Genomic DNA, 22,548 nt, shown 5'->3' on the forward strand with positions numbered 1-22,548 from the left:
CACACAGGGGGTCAAGGAGAGGGGCTCAAATATACCCACATAGGGCCACAGACATCCAGATCACCTCTTCCAATCTGCTCCAACTAATTTCTCTACCATTCAATGCAGCTACACGTGAATGCAGCAGGAGATCATGCAGCTAGTGGCTATCGCCAATTCCAGGAGGGCAGAGTTGCATGGACCTTTACCTTGACTCTGTATTTCCTTGTTTTCACAATGCTTTTTTCAACTTTGAATAACCAGTCACTGAACTGAACTAGTTGAATAAACTGAAATGAAGGAAGTGTTCTCTGCACCTGCAGAAGAGACTACTCCTGTCAAAAGCTGGTTTAGCACTTCAACAAACTCTAGTTTTCAGGTGCTCAGCCAGTAACTTCCACTAATTCAGTGCTTTGACTTTCTCTAAAACTTCAGCAGTAAACATGTACTGCTTGATTTATTAAAATTTCATTTAAGTGATTTTAATAGATTATAGTAAGCTTGACTTAACAGAGGATATAACTTTTTAAAATGTATGTAAATTTAAAAATATGATTTAAATAAAAACATTTTTTTAAAAACAAGGATATCCACCCTCTTCTATAAACATCCAGTCCCTCTCTGAATCTTACTAAGCTCTTGGCCTCAATGACCTCCTGTAGCAGTGAGTGCCCAGTCTAATCACACAGCATGGGACAAAGTCTTTCCTTTTATCAGTTTTGAGCTTGTCACCTTTCAGTTATTTAACATCCCTTTACTCTTGTGCTATGAGACAGGGAGAGCAAACTTTCAGATATCTCTTCTCATGAGTTTTTCCAGACCCCATCTCATTCTCATCACTCCTCTCTGAACCCCGTCTAGTTCTGCAGTCTCCTTGTTGAGATGGGGTGACCAGCGCTGCTTATAGTAATCCAGATGAGGGTCCACCATTAATTTATAACCACTCTATAATACTCTGTATTACTTTTCATCCCATCCCTCGTGCCTCCTAACAGCTTGTTTGTTGTTTTGACCACAGCTGCACATTCAGCAGAAGTCTTCACAGTGATGGCCAGATCCCTTTCCCAAGCCGATACAGTTAATTTAGAACCATGTAAGATGTGAGAGTTCAAAACCACCAAGCAGAGTTTTGAACTTGAAAAGGGAGAAGTGCTAGAGATTCCATGAAGTCCTCTAGGAACTTTGCTTCTGATTTTACATGGAAGGCGCTCAGATTCTACAGTGACGCACGGAAGTATAAAACAGACATTCTTCCCTCCCATATGCATTACTTTGCACTTATCAATCATTAATTCACTTGCCATCGTGTTGCTCTTTCCCCTACCTTGGTTAGGTCCCTCTGAAGTTCCTCATAGTCCTCTCTGGACTTGACTAACCTGAGTAACTTTAGAGTGGTAGCTGTGTTAGTCTGTATCAGCAAAAAGAACGAGGAGTACTTGTAGCACTTTAGAGACTAACAAATTTATTTGAGCATAAGCTTTTGTGGGCTAAAACCCACTTCATCGGATGTATGCAGTGGAAAATATAGAAGGAAGATATATAAAATATATACACACACACAGAGAACATGAAAAAATGGGTGTTGCCATACCCACTAGAACGAGAGTGATCAGTTAAGCTGAGCTGCTATCAGCAGGAGAAAAAAAAAACCTTTTGTAGTGATCATCAGGATGGCCCATTTCCAACAGTTGACAAGAAGGTATGAGTAACAGTAGGGGGGAAAAATAAGTATGGGGAAATAGTTTTACTGTGGGTAATGACCCATCCACTCCCAGTCTTTATTCAAGCCTGATGTAATGGTGTCCAGTTTGCAAATTAATTCCAATTCAGCAGCGTCTCGTTGGAGTCTGTTTTTGAAGTTTTTGTTGTTGTTGTATTGTGACTTTTAGGTCTGTAATCGAGTGACCAGGGAGATCAAAGTGTTCTCCGGCTGATTTTTGAATGTTATAATTCTTGACGTCTGATTTGTGTCCATTTATCCTTTTACGTAGAGGCTGTCCAGTTTGGCCAATATACATGCCATGGCACAAAGTCACAATACAACAACAACAAAAACTTCAAAAACAGACTCCAACGAGACGCTGCTGAATTGGAATTAATTTGCAAACTGGACACCATTACATCAGGCTTGAATAAAGACTGGGAGTGGATGGGTCATTACCCACAGTAAAACTATTTCCCCATACTTATTTTTCCCCCCTACTGTTACTCATACCTTCTTGTCAACTGTTGGAAATGGGCCATCCTGATGATCACTACAAAAGGTTTTTTTTTTCTCCTGCTGATAGCAGCTCAGCTTAACTGATCACTCTCGTTCTAGTGGGTATGGCAACACCCATTTTTTCATGTTCTCTGTGTGTGTGTATATATTTTATATATCTTCCTTCTATATTTTCCACTGCATACATCCGATGAAGTGGGTTTTAGCCCACAAAAGCTTATGCTCAAATAAATTTGTTAGTCTCTAAAGTGCTACAAGTACTCCTCGTTCTTTTTGCTGATACAGACTAACACAGCTACCACTCTAAAGTTACTCAGGTTAGTCAAGTCCAGAGAGGACTATGAGGAACTTCAGAGGGACCTAACCAAGGTAGGGGAAAGAGCAACACGATGGCAAGTGAATTAATGATTGATAAGTGCAAAGTAATGCATATGGGAGGGAAGAATGTCTGTTTTATACTTCCGTGCGTCACTGTAGAATCTGAGCGCCTTCCATGTAAAATCAGAAGCAAAGTTCCTAGAGGACTTCATGGAATCTCTAGCACTTCTCCCTTTTCAAGTTCAAAACTCTGCTTGGTGGTTTTGAACTCTCACATCTTACATGGTTCTAAATTAACTGTATCGGCTTGGGAAAGGGATCTGGCCATCACTGTGAAGACTTCTGCTGAATGTGCAGCTGTGGTCAAAACAACAAACAAGCTGTTAGGAGGCACGAGGGATGGGATGAAAAGTAATACAGAGTATTATAGAGTGGTTATAAATTAATGGTGGACCCTCATCTGGATTACTATAAGCAGCGCTGGTCACCCCATCTCAACAAGGAGACTGCAGAACTAGACGGGGTTCAGAGAGGAGTGATGAGAATGAGATGGGGTCTGGAAAAACTCATGAGAAGAGATATCTGAAAGTTTGCTCTCCCTGTCTCATAGCACAAGAGTAAAGGGATGTTAAATAACTGAAAGGTGACAAGCTCAAAACTGATAAAAGGAAAGACTTTGTCCCATGCTGTGTGATTAGACTGGGCACTCACTGCTACAGGAGGTCATTGAGGCCAAGAGCTTAGTAAGATTCAGAGAGGGACTGGATGTTTATAGAAGAGGGTGGATATCCTTGTTTCAAATAATGCTCAAATAAATTTGTTAGTCTCTAAAGTGCTACAAGTACTGCTCGTTCTTTTTGCTGAGTAACTTTGTGTCATCTGCAAATTTTGCTACCTCATTGCTCACCCACTGCTTTCCAGATCGTAAATATATTAAACATAGGCTGTAGTATGGAAACTCAAGGCCCCGCTTCTAACCTTTTGCCCTGATGAAAACTGACCATTTATTCCTACTCTTTACTTCCTGTCTCCCAGATAGATTTTGACCCATGACAATAGGTGATGTGTCTGCCAGAGTGACCTGTGCTTCTACCATAGCTACCAGCTCCAAACAGCCTACACTGTTGCCATCTAGTGGTTTATTGCTTGAACTGTTTTCCCGAATAAGAGGAAAGGTAGAGAAGGCCTTTAGTATTTGTATGTTACTATCTGTCCCTACTGTCTAAGAGTCCCTTAGAAAGCACTGGAGGGATTCTTAGCTGGTCTGCAATTTGTTTAGACACCTGTTTACTGGCTAGTTGCTGGATTTATATTTTCTCTATTTAGCCAAGCCACCATCTTATTTTGGATTCCCAAAAAGTGACAGCTTGCACAGATGATAGGCTGGTTTCTGCGTAATGAAGCCATATCAAGGTTTCTATTGAGAATATGGTTCTCATCCCTTGTTGATGCGTGAGCTCTAGAATCGCTAATTCCCCTGCATGATTTCAGTATAGGAATCATGGGTATGTCTAAAGTGCAATAAAGGTGTGATTGGCAGCATGGGTAGACATACCCAAACTAGCTTTAGTCTGTCTAGCTCGGGGTACTCGTAGGTTTGGAGCTGTAGCAGCATAGACTTCAGCACAGACTAGCCACTCAAGTAAGTGCCATGGGTCCCAAGCCGGCTTGTGCAGCTCACATTAAAGCCCGTGCTGCTGCAGCATCACTGTTACTGGTACTTTGCGGAGCGGAAATGCAGTCAGAGCAACACCTGATAGATAAACCACCACAGAAAGGAGATATGATGGAAGAAGCCAAAAGGTAACTACGACATGTGGGACAGAGGTGAATTTGTAGCATGCCCTTCAAAGGCTCCAAAACACCACCTACATAAAAATGCCAAATGAAAGCATTCAGGCACATGGAGAAGTGACGTGCAGAAAGACAGCTACCTTTGGAAACAGCTTATTTTAGACCAGATTTTTGTTTGTTGCTTTATAATACTGGTATGATTTCACTTATATCTCATTGATGGGGGTAAGGGAGAATGGAAACAAGTTATATAGACTTCACCTCAGCAGGATATGAATTCACTTTGAAATATACCTTATCCACTCAGCTACGCAATCTAATTATTTCACTGGGGAAATTCAGAGGGATTATTTTGGCCACAGGAGGAAGCCCATAGGTTCCTCCCCCCTCACAATAATGCATGACACATGGAGAATGAAACCAAAACCTCAGTAGAAGGGCCAACAAGCTGAAAGTATGATACCTAAAGTGATCCATATGCAAACTCCACTTATTGTGGCCTGATTCTGCTACAAAAGTGAGAAGCATTTCATCACATTTTGGTTCACCACAAGCCAAGATCCTATCTATATGCACTTTGAGCCTGAAGCAAATCTCCCCACTGGAGATAGGCCTGTGTATCTGCTCTGGGTGTATGGTTAGATGGGTGCAGGAAGAATGAGAGTGTTCGGTAATGTCAGGGCCATTCTCCCCTCAGGTTTAAAGCAGTACAGCGAGCAATGGGAGAGCTCATCCTCTCATGCAGCCCAGTCACCGTTGCTTCTAATTACACAGGGCAGAGAGTGCAAGATTCAGAGTATCAGCAAGCAAGAGTTCACTCAGCGTTTCCTTTTAACACAGAGCAGACATAGACACTCTCAGCCAGGTCACCTGGGGAGCAATGAAGGGAATATGTGTAATGAAGGGCACCAATACCCACATTACCAACCTCCCCCCCGGAGTGACAGACAACATGAACTAGCCTTGTTAGGGTTCTGGTCCTTCAACAGTACCCCCTTGGAGTATTGATGGGGGTGGTATAGTTGCTCACGTGGGGGTGCCCAGTAGCACCCTAAAAGGGAAGCAGCCTCAGCCCTCTAGCCTCTTCCCTCTGGATGCTCAGAAAGCAACTGAGGAGTAGGAAAACAAACAAAAACATGCAACCAGTTCAAGCTGGGCTGCCGGCTTCTCTTCCTTCAGAGGGGACATGGATTGGCTGCACACTAGTTCAAAGCCCGCTGTGCCAGCAACAGAGGAATATGGTACAACCTCCTTCATCTCAGAGGTCTTAGGCCTCCTCTTAGGCAGGGGGTAGGCTCTGTCCTCTGCCAGGCTTCTCCCTGAAAGCAGGGAGGCCCAGCACTCTGCCCTGCTCTCAGTCTGCATTTACATTACAAGATAGGGGCGTGTATGCATATACATTAGCACATACATTTAGCAAGAGTATAAATAGCAGTGTAGCCATGGTAGCACAAGCAGCGGAAAGCACAGGTCAGCTGTGCTGAGTACAGCCCAGCCTGAAACGGGTGGGTAAGTACTCAGCATGGCTCAGCCATGCCTTTGCTGCTGCTACACGTGCTACCGTGGCTACACTACTCTTTATACTCAGGCTAGTTCAAGCAGCATTAATGTATGTGTACACAAGCAAAGGAATCACATCCCTAGCTCACAGCTTAGACCTACACTCAGAGCTGCTCACTGCTCAGTTGAGCTTCCCCACTCTTGAACTCCTCCATTTTTGACATAACTTGCAGATGCAGTGGGGTGGGGCCAGTCCAGAACAAGGGGGGTGCGCGGGGAGGGGGGAAGAGGGTTGAAATAGGGCCAGGGTGCTGCTAGCTGGTGTTTAGATCTCCATCACATAAAAAAAATTCAGCATTTCGATTCACCTTGCCAGTCCAGTGGACTATTTGGAAGCTATAGGATTGTAGGGACAAGTACCCACACTTTATCCTTGGACTGGTGTTTTTCATGGTGTTCAACCACCTAAATGGTCTACAGTCAGAGAAAAAGGTTCCCTAGCAGACGATACCTCGGGATCCATGGCCCACTTCACTGCCAAGGCCTTTTTCCTCAATGACAGAATAGGTTCTCTCTAGGGTACAGCTTTTGACATATGTAGAGCATACGTGTTCTCCCTCAACTTCTTGACAAAGAGCTGCCCTTAGCCCTACCTCTGAGGCCTGTGTTTGTAGTATAAAACTCTTTTTGAGAAGTCTAGATTATAAAGAACTGGTTCCTGAGCCATACAATTCTTTAGTGTCTTAAAGACTTTGTCGCAGGCCTCAGACCACTGAACCTTTTTTGAATATCCATCCTTTACAACATGCATGAGCGGAGCTACAACAGTGACAAACACCTCAGCTGATACCCTGCCAGTCCCAAGAAGCACCATACTTGTTTATTTGTTGTGGGACTGGGACAGGCTGCCAAAGCTTGCACCTTGTTGACCCGTGGTTGTATTCGGCCTTCTCCAATAGTATAGCCTAGATATGTGGCGTTGCGGTTCCCCACTTTATATTTTGCTGGGTTTGCCATCACACCTGCATCTGTGAGGGACAAAAGGACTGCTGAGACTGGCCTTACATGGCTAACCCAGTCTTGGCTGTAAAATCATCCTAGTGTGTATTGTCTGTATGGCTGCAGAATGTGGTCCATCGGCCTCTGGAAAGTTATTGCTACCCCATGAAGGTCAAAGGGCAGGGATCTTAACTGATATAAGCCAAAGGGCATGGAAAAAGAAGGTCCCTCCCACCCCCCTCCAGGATCCTGGTGTCCAGGGTATTTGCTAATATCCTTTTGTGAAATCTAAGGCAATTATATATCTGGCAGCTCCCAGACTTTCCAACAGCTCATCTATCCTTGGCATTGTATGTGTGCCGAATTTTGATACTGCACTGATCTTTCAAAAAAATCGATACAGAAACATATTGTGCCTTCTGGCTTTGGCACAAGCACAGTGGGGCTTCTCCATGCACTGTGTGACTCTTCGCAGGGTAAGCATAGCCTATGGTTCATCCCAAACTGTGTCCCACATTTTACAGGGGTGCATCCAGGGAGTCTCCCGGGCACATTGTCATGGTGCCATCTCGATATGGTTGTATGCCAAGTTGGCTGGTCCTGGTAAGGATGAGAACACAGTGGGGAATGAGTCAACTAGCTGCTGTACCTCAGCTTTTTATCTGGGTTGAAGTCGCTCTCCCATCTGTGCAGGTTTAACTGTTTGGGTCAAGGGTGCCTGGGGTCCTAATTCAGGATCCAAAGGATAAACGGGCTATGAAGCCCCCTGAAGACTTTCCAGGCTTTTAAAAAGATTCTGGTGGTGTATCTGTGGGTTTTTGTTTTTTTCCTGTCTTTTCTTTGGCTGCTGGACCTTGGGGCCAACCTGTCCACCTCAAATGACCATTGCCATAGGCCCGTAATTTAGATTCTGAGCTAAGCAGCTATAATAGCACCCAATCATTTGGTTTGAACACCACAATCAGGCCCCTCAGTTGTAGGCTTTTTTGGGCCTGCTGGGCATTTAGCAGGTTTTCGCTGGGCAAAAGCAGTGGTGGGCAACCTGCAGGCCATCAGGGTAACCTGCTGGCGGGCTCCAGCCTGCATGCCACAGGTTGCACACCACTTCCCTAAAGTCTTAAATTTCTCCTAGCTGGTGAACATACTGTACTATGTTCATTGTCTGTGGTCCTTGCTCTTCCCTCAGCCTTGCTCTTCCTATACAGCCAGCTGTATAGGAGCTTGAAAGATTGGGGTTGGGGAGGGGAAATCAGTGGAGGCTTGGGGCACCTCCTGTATGGCGAAGTGAGGAAGCAGCTGGTTCCAGAGACTATGACCAGAGGCTATGAATTTCTTCATCTCCTTCAACATTTGATGAAATTATTTACCAGCTCATCTGTCCGGGGGCTGTATATTAATTTCCTTGTTGACTTGACCTTTAGTAGGTTTCACAGCTCTTTCATCAGATTGCACATGAAGTTAGTTCCCTGACTGGTCAGGATCTCCTGTGGAATTGCTATCTGGACAAAGAGCTACATGAGTTCCACCATGATGGTAGTGGCATTTGTAGAGTGCAAGGGGGTGGCTTTAGGATACTAGGTCACGTAGTCGAAGATGACCAGAATGTGCTGATACCCCCACAGCATTCTTCTTCAGGGGTCCCATGAAGCCCATCCCTATTATCTCAAAAGGGTCCTCAACTATTGGGAGCACGACAAGGGGTGCTTTGTGAGAATGGCTAATTGGCATGAGGAACAGTAGTCCGACCTCTCTGCATACACTGAGCTTGTAGACCTGGACCACTACCCAACTGATGTTTTTTCCCCCCCTCCCCAAGTGTCCTGCAAAGGGAATTGAATGGGCTACTTGTAAGACTTCTTGTCTTTAACTCCCAGGGGCTAGGAGTTGAGTTCTTACCTCCCATCTGCCCATTTCATTCAAGGCTGTAAATCCATTCATCCCTGACCTCAAAGTGCAGTCACTGCCTTAGCCACTGGGGATGTACCACCAACTCCATTCATCACAGCCCAGCTTAGCATCTGATTAGCTCACTGCTCTTGAACAAAACTGGTGTTTTGGGCCAGAATGTCAGCCTCCAGCAGGAGAGAGTTCCCAAGCTCCTGACGCTTGGGGAGTTGAAGGTTCCCTGATTTGGCTGGAAGTCCCCTCCCTCCCCTATCACCACCAGTTTTGATGGTTCCAAAAGTGCTTCTGTCTGTGAAAGTGAGCTGTTCCATCAGGTAGCCAGCCAGCCACCCCATTCTTTCAGGATGTCGCCAAACCAACTAATTGGTCCTTCACTAGGATCTGGCTATACCCCAAGTCCACCAGCCCAATGACTGCCTTCCCATCAATCCATTCAATCCATACTGGTTCAAATAGGTTGGCAGGGGCCCTTTTCTGCATCTGGATTTCTGCCCTCCAGACTTGACTATAGCTACAGTTGATAAAGAGGCAATCTCGGTGTAGTTGTCCTGGTTGTGCACATGAAAAGCAGACCCTAGGGACTAGACAAGAGGTATACCCCAAGTTGTGGGTGAGGCTTTTCCCAGTGGGGTGGCCCCTTTTTGATGTCCAGGTGCCCCCAATCTTGATCTGCCCATACAGGTTTGGCCCCAAGTTACCCTAGCTTCTTGGGCACCTCCATCCAAGACTTCACTCCTTTACCTATACCCTTCACAGCCCTTGAGGTTAGCCTGGAGTGCCATACTGGAGGGTTATTGCACCTGGGCTGTCCTTCAGTTCAGACTGCACTGGACCTCTGTATTCTGGCTGGTTACCTGCCTGCATCCCTGGAGGGCTATCAGCAGACATATAGTTCTTAATTGTGTTAGCTAACACGGTAATTAATGAGGTAAAAGTCCCAGTGAAGATAAGTCAATTTATAGTTTGATTTTACCTCGAGTTAGTTAACTCCTTTTTTCCCTAATGAAGACAATGTTTCCCTAGGCTTTGGCCTCCCTGTGTAACCACAGGAATTGCCAGACTAGAGAGTAATCTAAGCCAGTATCCCACCTCTGAGAAAGGCCATCCTCCAGAGGTAGCTTCAAGGAACCTACACATGCAATTAAAAAAAAAAGAAAAAAAAAAAAGAAAGGATGGTCAACTCCAATGGTTGTAAAGAAAAAGAATTCAGCACTCAGAGCATGAGAGACCAAAACCAAAAATGGAGCGTTCAACAGAAACCGTCAACGGCTACAGACTGTCCCTCAGAAAGAACAATCAACAGAGCAAACTCTACAGAACAAGAAGTCTCAAGGACTCGAAACCTACCACTGCCAGCTGTTCCAACTAATGGATAGTCCAATGACGAAGTTATTATGCATTCAGGTAATGTAATTAGAAAACCAGTACAATTTAGAGACACTTAAACTAATCCTTACTGAACTTCAAAGATAGTGTAATAGTGAAAATTTTGTAAATGGTAGGAATGTAGAACTTAATAGGGGAGATGTGATGGAATGTTAAGACTTATTATATTATTCAGACAGAAGGTGGTCCTGTGTGTAACACCTTATTAAGCTAGCCTCAGCCATACCTAGCAGAACATTAAAGGACCTTATAGTGAATGCCCTTCGTATCTCTCTCTGGGAAGGAAGCTCTGTGGCCAGTCCATAGCTGGTACAGAAGCCTGACCTCCTAGTAGCAGCGTTGCAACCTACCGTGTACAAGAAATACATGACAATCATCAAGACCAGCCTCTGCAGCAGGAGAGTTTGCATTCCTTACACATTTTCACCTAATGTAACTCTGAATATTCTCAATCTATAGGACAGCAAAATTAACAGAAGAATTTGACTAAATGCTTGGCCTCAATGAGTTCCACAGGTTAACAATGTATTGTGTAAAAATCTACATCCTTAACAGTTTTTAAATTACTGCCTATCAATTATGTGGGATGTCCTTTTATTTCTATATTATGAAAAAGGATAAATAAAAGTGCACAATTTACCTTCTCTATCCTATTCATGAGTTTGTATACATCTCATTTCCCCTTTTATTTCTCTATCTTCTTTATTAAACCGCTCTTTGTTCAGAAGGATTCCCATGCCACCCTTCTCTGGACCCCAATTTCTGAATATATCACAATGCCATATCGCTCAAAGGGATGGCCTCCAATACTGTTTTCAGGATCTCAGTCTATCCCTTTCAGCCTAACATTGCTTTTTTCGCCATCCCTACATGGTGAATGGAGATTTTCACAAAGCTGTCTGCAATGACAATCAGGTCATTGCCTGAGGAGTTACAGTGAACACTTACATTGCTTCAGCACAATTTCAAAAGGACACTTTGGGTAGCCCAAATGCCAGTCTCCTATGTCATTCCAGAGAGAACACTTAGGTCCTCAGAGTGGAAGAATGCAAAAAATTTTTTGCAAACGGGGGTGATGTGTCCCCAAGTCATCTGACCAGAGAGACAGCAGCATTTGGGATTTAACCAATCCCAAACTGGGGGTCAGGAGGAAAACAAAGACCCTAAAACAGGGAAGTGTTGAAAACATTAACCCAGAAGTCAGAGGCATTAATCAGAGCCAAGCTGACGGGTTCAGGTTCTGCCCAGGGACAGCCTGTGCAGGACAAAGTTCACAAGGCACTGCTGGCTCAAAAACTGCATCTGACATTTCCCCATTCCAGGGATTCCAAAGATTTGTTTACCTCCCAGCTAAGATGTGACCAAACAAATGCTTCAGCTGAATGAAACAAACATTCAAAACATACACACCCCTCATTAGAGTGGGTCTGGTCAGGAGATACTAGAAAAGCCACTTCCGCCCATGACATTCATCCCCTCTCTTCAAAAACAATCAGTTGTAACAGATGGAATTTCCTTCAGAAGCTATGGCATTAAGAGAGAAACTCCAAACTACTGCAGAAAAAGAAAAATGCCCCCAGCATCTCTCCAGAGCATAGGAAAGGTTAACGCTGCTAGACTGCCCTGAGCCTCTCACACAAGAGAAAAGGAGTACTAGTGGCACCTTAGAGACTCACCAATTTATTTGAGCATAAGCTTTCGTGAGCTACAGCTCACTTCATCACTTGCATCCAATGAAGTGAGCTGTAGCTCATGAAAGCTTATGCTCAAATAAATTGGTGAGTCTCTAAGGTGCCACAAGTACTCCTTTTCTTTTTGCGAATACAGACTAACACGGCTGCTACTCTGAAACCTCACACAAGAGAGATTATATCTTTAGATAGAGAGAGATTTCTCTCCTTTCCCCCCTTGAGAGGTGTGTCTCATGGATTCTCTTGACAGGGAGGGATTGAAGGGAGCCCTCCAGAAGCCTTTGCTCACCTGAGTGCATGGAGGGGAGGTAATCACACATCTTACACATTTAAAAGTCAAACGCAAGCTTGGTTCAATCGGCCTCAATACACCATCACCAATAATAATGACTGCCTGCAGACTGTGTGAGGCAGAGTGACATGGCTTGCTCTTCCACTGCTGGCCAGACTCTGTAGGGATCCATCATAATAAGCACTTACACAACAGCAGCACTTTATACACATTCATTCATCCTCACAACACCTTGCGAGGCAGGAAGTCTTAGCCCATTTTACAGGGGAGGAAATGAATAAAGAGAGGTAAGTATCGTTGCCTAGGGACACAGACTGAGTCAGCGACAGAGCCAATATTAGTACTCAGAAGTCCCGATTCCCAATGTCATACTTACACTACACCCCTTATACAGAAACAGACAGTGTCAATGAAGCAGAGAAGCCAGTTTCACATAAGGTGACTAGATACCAAGTGAGAAATCGGAACAGAGGTGGGGGGGTAATAGGTGCCTATATAAGACAAAGCTCCGAATATCAGAACTATCCCTACAAAATTGGGACATCTGGTCACCCTAGTTTCACAGGTCCAAGCTTGTCTATGATCTGACAGTCCCTTCATTGCTACTGCTAAGACACATGAGATCTGGCAAATCTCTCTATAGAATGTTCCAGAAAGGCCATTCAACACTGATGGGGTTTCAGCCATATCCTTTATCTAGACAAGCAAGCCAGGTTCAGATAAAATTTTGAGGAAGACGTCAAGAAGATACCTAACTGGGGTGACATTTCTAGAAGTCCAGTGAATGAGCAAGCCATAAATGCCTGGGTTACCAGAGTGGCAATTTTGTTTGCCAAACACCATACATCATCTGCAGCAAACAAGCAGGTTTTAGAAGTGGCAACAGTTGGTTTAGTTTGCAGAAAATGGTCTCAAGAGAGGTCCCCTTCCTCTGCTTTCTAATGCATGTACTGGCCCATCAGCTCAGAGATATCTGGAAAGCCCATCATGTTACCCAGAGTATCATTCAGGACAATCAGATACCTGCCAGCATCACAAATGCCCTGAAGGAGGCAAGGCTCAGCAAAGCTGGTCCCCCAGAAAGCAGCTGTAAATAAGCCTTCAAGAGATGGCAGAGTTGTAACAATCTTGAGACAGTCACAGGCCATTCACAAACTGAGCCCTGTTTCATTAAGTCTCCTTCCCCTGAAGCAGGCCACATAAGATCAACTAACTTTCACTCCATTCACAGTAACCGTGACACAGTACACCACACTGGCCAAAGAGGTGGCACCTCCAGCAACCTTCTTCACACCAGACCAGAGTGCCAGTCCACTCTCAACTTGGGAGAGGAGGGAGAAATGCAATGACAACAAATCAAGGCCATGTCTACACTTGAAAGTTACACTGGTTTAACCAAGAGACATTTTTAAACCAGCAAAACTTTTGTGTCTATACTAATCATAAGAGGAGTAGCACAGTAATATGGTGTAATGCACGACCAAAGACACAACCCTGATGAGCCCAAAACCTCACATACTTACTGGTTCTATCTCTCCAATGAATGGTCTCATGTCACAGGTTGAGACTCCCTAAGAGATTTCTAGCTTCCAGAAAGGATTGAGCCGAACCCAGCAGGTTCCCTGCAAAAACTGGATTTTAATCTGGTGAGCTACACCAAAGATCCCAATATACTAGCTAGCCCTAATAAGAACCTGAGGCTGGCAGGAAATTCCTTCTTTCCTTAACCCAAATCCCAACCCACATGCCCCCAGGATGGGGGGCAAATTCCTTCTCTCACCCTCAAGTTATGGCAATTAGTTCAGCCCCATAAACCCCTCCAAAAGCAGTGATCTCAGCCCACCACGAACTCACTCAAAAGCAAAGAAGAGGGCACAGGTGCCAAGAATTAAGAAGAGTGTCAGGTAGAAGATGCCCTTCTGGCGGGCCATCATGATCCGACCATCGCAACAGAAGGTGTTCCTGCCTGGCAGCTTCTCCCATTTCCGCATCGCCTTCTTCCTCACCACCATCACCGACATGACTGCTCCTTCAGAGGGCGTAGGGCAACCAAGTGAAGTCCAGCTTCTGCTCCACCCTCATTGAAAAACACGGCATCATCAAGAGTCCAGCCACGGCCACTAAAGAGATCAGAGACAAGGACATTACCATGGGCTTGGATGCTATGCAGCAGTGCCCTCCAACAGCACATGGATCAAGGGAGCTGTCCAATTTACAATTAGAGGCACAACATTCTTCCCACCACCTCAAATCCAGCTCCTCCACACACAACCAGCTCTCACAGCTTAAGTCATTCTATGCAGGATATCTGCAGCTAACAGGAGTTGTCAGCCTTGCCTAATGGGGAGAGGACAGCCTTTGTAGCTCTGGAGTTCCGCCTTTATATCCACCCTCATGAGGTCATGGCACACAGCATATTTTTGTAGAGAAATCTTAATATCTTGCACTTTGTCTGGGTACTTATATTGCCCCATCACTAGAATACACGTGTCACACAAACATTAGTGAAGTTATATCCAACATCCCTGGGAGGTAGGGATGTATTATCCTCATTTTGCAAAGGGGACTGAGTCACAGACTAATTAAGTGACTTGCCCATGGCCATCCAGGAAATTTGTGACAGAGCCAGGAATAGAAACCAGGTCTCCTGAGTCCAAGTCCCATGCCCCTAAACATCAAACCATCCCTTCTCTCTCTTCCCTCTTTCAGCCATGGAACTCACATTACTTAACAAAAGTCACACATATAGTTAGGCTTTTGCAGATGCAGGATTAGAACCCAGGCCTCCCGACTCCCACCTTCTGGACCCTTGACAGCAGACCACAGTACTTACACTTTACAGTCTGGGATGGGGTTTCCTGGTAACATGGGTCCATTATGGCCCCTCTAAGATGACTCAGACCCTGTATCCCCATGCAACATGTTAGACCTAAATTATGTGTTAGAAACCCTAGATTCATGCAGCAAAGACCCTCCCCAAGTTCTCTTCCCATCACAACTATCCTCCTCAACTGCTAAAGATGCAGGGTGCATAGAGGGAATAAAGACAAGCATGCGCCCCATAGCTAAAGCTACTTTAGTCACAAAGATTTACACAGTGAACTCATAAGGGGTGGAACTGTGGGATTTTCTTTGGTCTATCCATTCTTCCCTCATCTACTGCTTTTCTAATTCTCTGCCAACTACAGCACTGCAGACCTCCTGAAGTTTGCAGGAGAGGAGCCTCACATCCAACCACCTTAGAAACACGGCCCCTTGGTTTGCAGGGCAGACTGGCGTTGCACCCTGGACACTCTGGGGCAGATTCATACAAATGTACAACTGAGGTTTCTAGTTAATTCAATATGAAAATACAATCAGTATAGCATCCTCCTCCTGTTTCTTAAAAATATATTACTATTTTACATCACCACCAAGTTTTTAGTTTGCAGCATTATTTTGATATTACCAATAAAAACTGCTTTGTAAAACATGTTTGGGGATGCCTCTAGCATGTGGGAGGAGATGCTGCCCTTCATTCCCTGCCTCTTGTGAGAAAGGTCTGAAAGGAGTAACTCTGAGGGGTTGCAACTTCTAGTTTCTCATCTCAATAATAAGCAGTTTCTGCACTAGACTCCTCCCTACCCAAATATCTTTCACTGCAGCAGACAATCTCTCTAAGTACATTAAGTGGCAGAGAAACAGTTAACAATGTTTACATTTAAGCTGCCATCACTAGGTTTCAGGTCCATCCCCCACCCAGATAAGGGAAGGGAACACTTCACACCTCTCCTATAGCATCAGAATAACTGTGGGCTGAGGCAGATGTCACTCGCTCATCTTGGGTGGAGAATTTGTTTTTAAATGAAAGCTAAAGATAGAGCACAATTATGTAGCTACATTACACATGGACTCGGACGTGTGCAAATCCAGGATCTGCACAAAGCCCCTTCAGCAAAGAAAAACAGAGAAAGGGAACAAACAAAAACAGCAAAACAAAAACCACAGATTTGGTGGGTGAGACAACAGAGATAGGAGCTCACGAACAGAGGAGAAGAATGTTATCCCCAGCTCACAAGGAGAGACAACCCACCATCCCACAGGGATCTCTGGACTTTTCTTCTGCACAGCCAGACAGGATAGTACAGAGGCATCTATAGATACCGCATGGCAGGCAAGCTAGATCCAAAGGAGAGCAGGGAGAGTGGCAGCACACACCTCAGCCCTCGCAGAGCCCTTCACCTGAGAAAAGGAGCACAATGGGTGGGGAGCGGAAAGTGGGGGTGGGAGCTAAATACCTTCTCCACTGGAACGGGGAACTCTAGGCCTCACACTAATGGCCTCTAAGCCCTGAGCCAAGGAGTCCGGGGACTGGGGCTCTACTGCACCCCGGGCCAGGCTGCTCCGTCTAAGGAGCCAAATCGGAATTCCCAGACCCAGCCACACCCAACTGGGTACACTTGGCTATGACCCCACTCCCACCCCACGCCTCTCCCCTCCCCCCAGAGCCGTGATCCCCGACTCTGTTTCTCCCCGAGCCGTGACCACCTCACATCTTTCCCCTCCCCGCCGACCCAAGACCCCCCCCGCCTCTTCCCTCCTCCCCCGAGCCGTGATCCCCCGACTCTGCTTCCCCCCGAGCCGTGACCCCCCCACACCTTTCCCCTCCCCCCAACCCCTCCCCCGCCTCTCCCCCGAGCCGTGACCCCCCCACACACCGCTTCCCCCCGAGCCGTGACCCCCCCACACCTTTCCCCTCCCCCCAACCCTTCCCCCGCCTCTCCCCCGAGCCGTGACCCCCCCACACACCGCTTCCCCCCGAGCCGTGACCCCCCCACAGCTTTCCCCTCCGCCCGACCCAAGACCCCTCCCACGCCTCTCCCCTCCCCCCAGAGCCGTGATCCCCCGACTCTGCTTCCTCCCGAGACTTGACCCCCCAACTTCTCCCCCGCGAGCCGTGACCCGCCCCACGCCTCTCCCCTCCCCCCAGAGCTGTGACCCCCCCCGCGACTCCGCTCCTCCCCCGAGCCACGACGCCCCCCGCCTCCCCGTACTCCGCTCCCCGCGAGCCGTGACACCTCCCCAGGCACCAGGAGCCGCCCCACCCCGCTGCCGTCCTTCCGGTCCGCTCGGCCCCAGGGTCCCCTCACCTGGCGGCCGGTCACACTACCGGCTCCGCGAGCCGAGCCAGGCCAGGCCAGGCCGAGCCGAGCCGGGCCGCTCACTCCCTCCGGCGTCCGGACTCGGGAGAGGCCACCTCGGTGAGGTGGGGCACGACAGCGGCTACCATTGGCCCGACTCGACATGTCGCTCCGCCCCCAACCACTGGAACGCATTCCTATTGGCTGAGACGTGTGTCACTCTCACCTCCGACCCGCTCCTACATTACTGGGTCCTAGAGAGAGAAATGTCTAGAGACGGGGGTGCGGCCCAGGGACTAGGGAGCCTGTGTACGCGGCCTAAGGGATGGGGGAGCCCAGGACACGGGTCCGGGGGTGCGACCTAGGGACTAGGAAATCGGGGGCACGGGCCCAGGGCCTGCACCCCAAGTGGTACAGCACAGGGATGGGGCCACGGGCCCAGGGGTTCAGGGATGGGGGGCACGGGGCTAGGGGGCACAGGGTCAGGGAGGCACAGCCTAGGGGATGGGGGGGTGGCACAGGACTGGGCAGTGCAGCATAGGGCCTGGCAGTACGGGCCTGGTAGGGTAACCATATGTCCTGATTTTAGAGGGACAGTCCCAATACTTGAGGCTTTGTCTTATATAGGCACCTATTATCCCCCATGCCCATCCCGATTTTTCATACTTGCTGTCTGGTCACCCTAGGCCTGGGTATAGGGGCAAGTGGATGGGGGGCAGGAGTCTGGGGGTGGGGCATGGGGTCTAAGGACGGGGGCAGGCCTGGGGGCAGAGATTTTGGTCTGCATCTTGAAGGTGCCCAAAAGCCTGGGCCCAAGTTACCTAGCAGGCCCCCAAAGCTCTGGGCTGAGCACCATGCCATGCCTCAGGCCCCATGCAGTTCAGAGCCATCAACTCTGGGGCCTGCAGGGAACCCCTGTCTGATAGGCTACCTTTCCCCATTGCCCTGCCTTATGAAAACAGACAGCCAATCAGAGCTGCTGCCCAGGCTGATGGACAGTCCATTCCCCCAGCAGTTGTAGCAGGCTGAGCTCCCAGCCTTTTCTGGTTCCTCCCGCTTTCCCCATCCCCATGTGTGAGGGGTGGAGATGTTGCCATTCTGTCCCTTCACCGGAGTGCTCAGGGCCTGGCCACTGAGGCTCCTACACAACCCAGCTCCCCTGGGATGGCTGATGTCCCCATTCTCCCATGTGCCCCTGCCTGATGTACTGCCCCCTTTCCCACCTCCCTTCCTTTAGGTGTTGCTGCCACCCTGCCCTTCATCAAACCCCCTGATTCCAGCTCTGTCTTACCCTATGAATCTTCTGGTGGAGCCAGTGGGCTCCTTTCTCCCATCTCCCTGTCTTCAGCACACAGTGAGATTGGAAAGGCTAAGATATGGTATCCCTGCCCAATGTGGAAAGGATCAAACACCAAGACCACCCTCCTGTATAAGACTGGCATGGGGGCAAGGATTCTACTACCCAGCTGAAGTCATACCCTGGCACCTGTGAAAACTCAGCCATAGGGCCTGAAGCTTGGTGACTGTTACAAAAAGGTTGCTGCCAAGCAGTCCTCCCCCAGCACATTCAGGACATCCATCAGTAAGCCTGAGTGACACAAACAAAAAAAGAAAGCCCATTTTCCCCTTTCTGCTTCAGAATTGTCCCCAGTGCCACAGAGAATTTAATAGATCTGAGCTAGCTTATCCACAGAGCAGACGGAAATAAAACCTCACTCTGAGCTGTGCTCACTCAACTGCTCACCACTTGGTATAGGTCACTGGTCCAGATTTTTCAGGAAATGAAGTAACCTTTGTTCTCTGCAAGATGAAATATTGCAGTTTATTCTGCTTACAGCTTCCTTGGGAGAAAATTCAGAAGCTGCAACTAGTGCCAAATGTCCACGTAGGGTTAAAATGAGTGTGGTGGCCATGAGTGCACAACTCCTGGGCTCTTTCCTCTGGCTTCCCATCTAGTTCCAGGTGTAGTTCCAGGAGCTGATAATTATCTAGAAAGCCCAAAATGGCTTTTTGGGACCTGGCTACCTCGGAGACTGCCTCACTCTCTGTGCATTAATTCCACTCAGCTTATAGACTTTAAGGCCAGAAGGAACCATCATGATCATGGAGTCTGACCTCCTGCACAGAACGTCACCCAGCCACTCTCATAATAAACCCCTAACCCCTGGCTGAGTTACTCTGAAGTCCTCAAATCATGATTTAAAGACTTCAAGTTACAGAGAATCCACCATTTACTCTAGTTCAAACCAGCAAGTGATCCCTGCCCATGTTGCAGAGGAAGACACAAACCCCAGGGTCTCTGCCAATCTGACCTGGGAGAAAATTCCTTCATGACCCCAAATATAGCAATCAGTTAGACGCTGAGCATGTGGGCAAGACCCTGCAGTCAGCCTCCTGGGAAAGAATTATCTGTAGTAACTCAGAGCCCTCTCCATCTAGTATCCCATCAGCAGCTGTTGGAGATCTTTGCCGCTAGCTGTTGCAGATCGGCTACACACCATTGTAGGCAGTCTAGTCATACCAATCCCTCCATAAACTTATCACGCTCAGTCCTGAAGCCAATTAAGGTTTTTGTCCCCACTGCTCCCCAGCTGCAGCGCTCTTGACGTCTGTGCCCCAGCTAGATGTTATGGGGTGGGCAGCAGAGCATTCTCTGTGGCAGCTCCTCAAGCGTGGGATTCATTTGCCTTTCTGATCTGCAAGGATCCTCTTTGGCAGATTTTTCAAATGTGAGGAGAAGTATTTGTTCCCTCTGACATTGTCATAAATTCAGTCTGTACCCACAATGTCCCTACCTTCAGGCTAGGGGAAGGTTTAGCACTGAGGTTAGCTTCAGGGTGGGGGGAATGGTAAGCTTTGGGGTAGGGTTAGCAATAGCTGGTAGGGGATATGGTTGAGAGCTAGTTTAGGAAATTAGAGTCAGGTTAAGGAGTATGGTGAAGGGGAGTGATGGGGTTACTGTCAGGGTTAGAGTTATGGGATAGAGTTAGATTAAATTTAGGGTTAGATTTAAGCCTAGGGCAAGGTGTAATGACAGGATGAGAGTTAGGCTACAGTTTAGAGTTAGCATCAAGGGTATAGTGAGGATTAGAATTAGCATCAATATTTAGGGTTAGGGCAATTTGCGAGGCAAGAGGCAACAGGTGGGCCATGGGCTGCTGTACAGAGCTTCCGGACTAGGTCAGGAGAGAGAGCGGCTGGGCTCAGGACTAACCCAAATTAACTTTGCTGTAACTTCCTGCTTTCTGTGCTAACAAAGAATTTTCTACACTGTGTTCCAAACAACTCATAAACCCTTTTGTTTTTACAATGCTGGCTGAGAGTTGCTGCTGACTGAGGAAGGGGGGGTGCATTGCTCCCCTTTGGGGGTGTGCAAGGCTTTCCCAGGTATCCTATTCAGATGGACTCACTGCAGGGAGCTCCCAGCATGACAGCGTGAAACGGGGGCTAAAGGCTCTGAGGTTGTTCCCAGGAGGTATTGAAGTCAAGGAGACTTGTCCCACTGAGAGTGAACCTGAGGGGGTTTCAGAGTAACAGCTGTGTTAGTCTGTATTCGCAAAAAGAAAAGGAGTACTTGTGGCACCTTAGAGACTAACCAATTTATTTGAGCATGAGCTTTAGTGAGCTACAGCTCACTTCATCGGATGCGAGGTTCCTGCCAGGGATTACCTCTATGCCAGCTTCACTGTTGGCTATGCTGTCAATGATGTATTGTGATCAGTGGAACTGCTGTTGGAGGGCTAGGATTCCCTGGAAGGACTGGTTTCAGAGTAACAGCCGTGTTAGTCTGTATTCGCAAAAAGAAAAGGAGGACTTGTGGCACCTTAGAGACTAACCAATTTATTAGAGCATGAGCTTTCGTGAGCTACAGCTCACTTCCTCAGGGGCACCCCTGGAACAGGGAGAGTTAGGCTGGGAGCAGCTCAGCCACATGGACAGATCGGTGCATTGGCACTTATCTCTTGTGTACTTCCCCATTAGCCTCAGAAGCAAAGTGATCCTGGAATGACTTCCTGTTCCTTGTCCTTTTCTGTCACTTTCAATCCAATTGCTGCTTAAATCGCTGAAACTTACACTGTTTGTTACACATTGTAACTTCTGCTCACTGTTTGCCATTCCTTATACTTGTCCATATTGTAACTCAAACTCCATTTTAAAATGCTCATTCCATTTTGTAAACCCTGCTGCAGCCTTCATTTTGCAAAACCCTGATGTAATCTTATTAGTATAGTTTAGATGTGTGAATGAGGTATTATAGATGATGGAATCAACCTCCAGCCCCAGCCTGTCCTGATGAAATAAAGTGTAAACACCAACAGCTGAAGATGCAGACAACAGCCCTGACAAAGTAAGAGGAGTCCACCCTCAAAAGAAAAGGACAAAAGTACAATTGAAGAAACATCAAAGCCAGGTCCTAGGCTGAAAGTTATGTCTGCAATTGATAGGTGATCAATCACACTGAACGCAGAGGCAGCGTGACAAAGCAAGACCTATAGACTCTGGATTCAAACTAAAGCCTACGAAAAGGATGGATGAGATGGAAGACTTTGGAGGGTAACATTCTGCTGCCAACATGGAAGGGCATTGGTGCATGCCCAACAGAGACCCAGCTCTTCCTTGTGCCTGGCTTTCTTGGACAGTTAGCTGCAACAAACTACGAACCCAAGCCACGAACTCAAGCTACATTCAGGACTGGTAACTATCTAGCTGCTGCAGAACATTGGATGTGTGTGTATATACATTGGTATTAGATATTAGTTATTGGCCATAAATTAAATTGTGTTATAATAAATGTGACATCTTGTCTTGTGCCCTGAAACGATCCTGTGTGGCTTTGTCTGCATAACAATTGCTGGCATATGATGGCATATATCACATTAGTAGATGTGCAGGTGAATGAGTCCCTGATGGTGTGGCTGTTGTGGTTGGGTCCTATGATGGTGTTGCTAGAGTAGATATGGGGACAGAGTAGGCAACGAGGTTTGTTACCTCGAGGGATTGGTTTCTGAGTTAGTGTTTCTGTGGTGTGGTGTGTAGTTGCTGGTGAATATTTGCTTCAGGTTTGGGGGTGTCTGTAAGCGAGGACTGGCCTGCCTCCCAAGGACTGTGAGAGTGAGGGATCGTTTTCCAAGATAGGTTGTAGATCATTGATGATGTGCTGGAGAGGTTTTAGCTGGGGGCTGTACGTGATGGCCAGTGGTGTTCTGTTATTTTCCTTGTTGGGCCTGTCCTGTAGTAGGTGACTTCTGGGTACCCATCTCACTCTCTCAATCTGTTTCCTCACTTCCCCAGGTGCCTATTGTTGTTTTAAGAATGCTTGATAAAGATCCTGTAGGTGTTTAT

At 47.1% G+C, this 22,548-nt stretch overlaps 1 protein-coding gene across 2 annotated transcripts in view; it reads right to left on the bottom strand.

Annotated features, from left to right (window-relative positions):
• Nucleotides 1-17,345, bottom strand: part of ZDHHC9 (zDHHC palmitoyltransferase 9) — a 39,307-nt gene extending 21,962 nt beyond the window's left edge. The window contains exons 1-3 of one of the 2 annotated variants that reach the window (XM_084639647.1): nt 17,215-17,336; nt 16,158-16,306; nt 13,940-14,205 (exon numbers count right to left, since the gene is read on the bottom strand). In XM_084639647.1, the coding sequence (XP_084495773.1) occupies nt 13,940-14,106 (167 nt within the window). In that variant the 5' untranslated portion in view covers nt 14,107-14,205; nt 16,158-16,306; nt 17,215-17,336. Of the gene's footprint in view, nt 1-13,939; nt 14,206-16,157; nt 16,307-17,214 lie in introns of both variants that reach the window. The other variant, XM_084639646.1, reaches the window with a different exon arrangement.
• Nucleotides 17,346-22,548: the final 5,203 nt, after the last annotated feature.

This window comes from Lepidochelys olivacea (assembly GCF_965140295.1).
Source record: "Lepidochelys olivacea isolate rLepOli2 genome assembly, chromosome: 9".
Lineage (NCBI taxonomy): Eukaryota > Metazoa > Chordata > Testudines > Cheloniidae > Lepidochelys > Lepidochelys olivacea.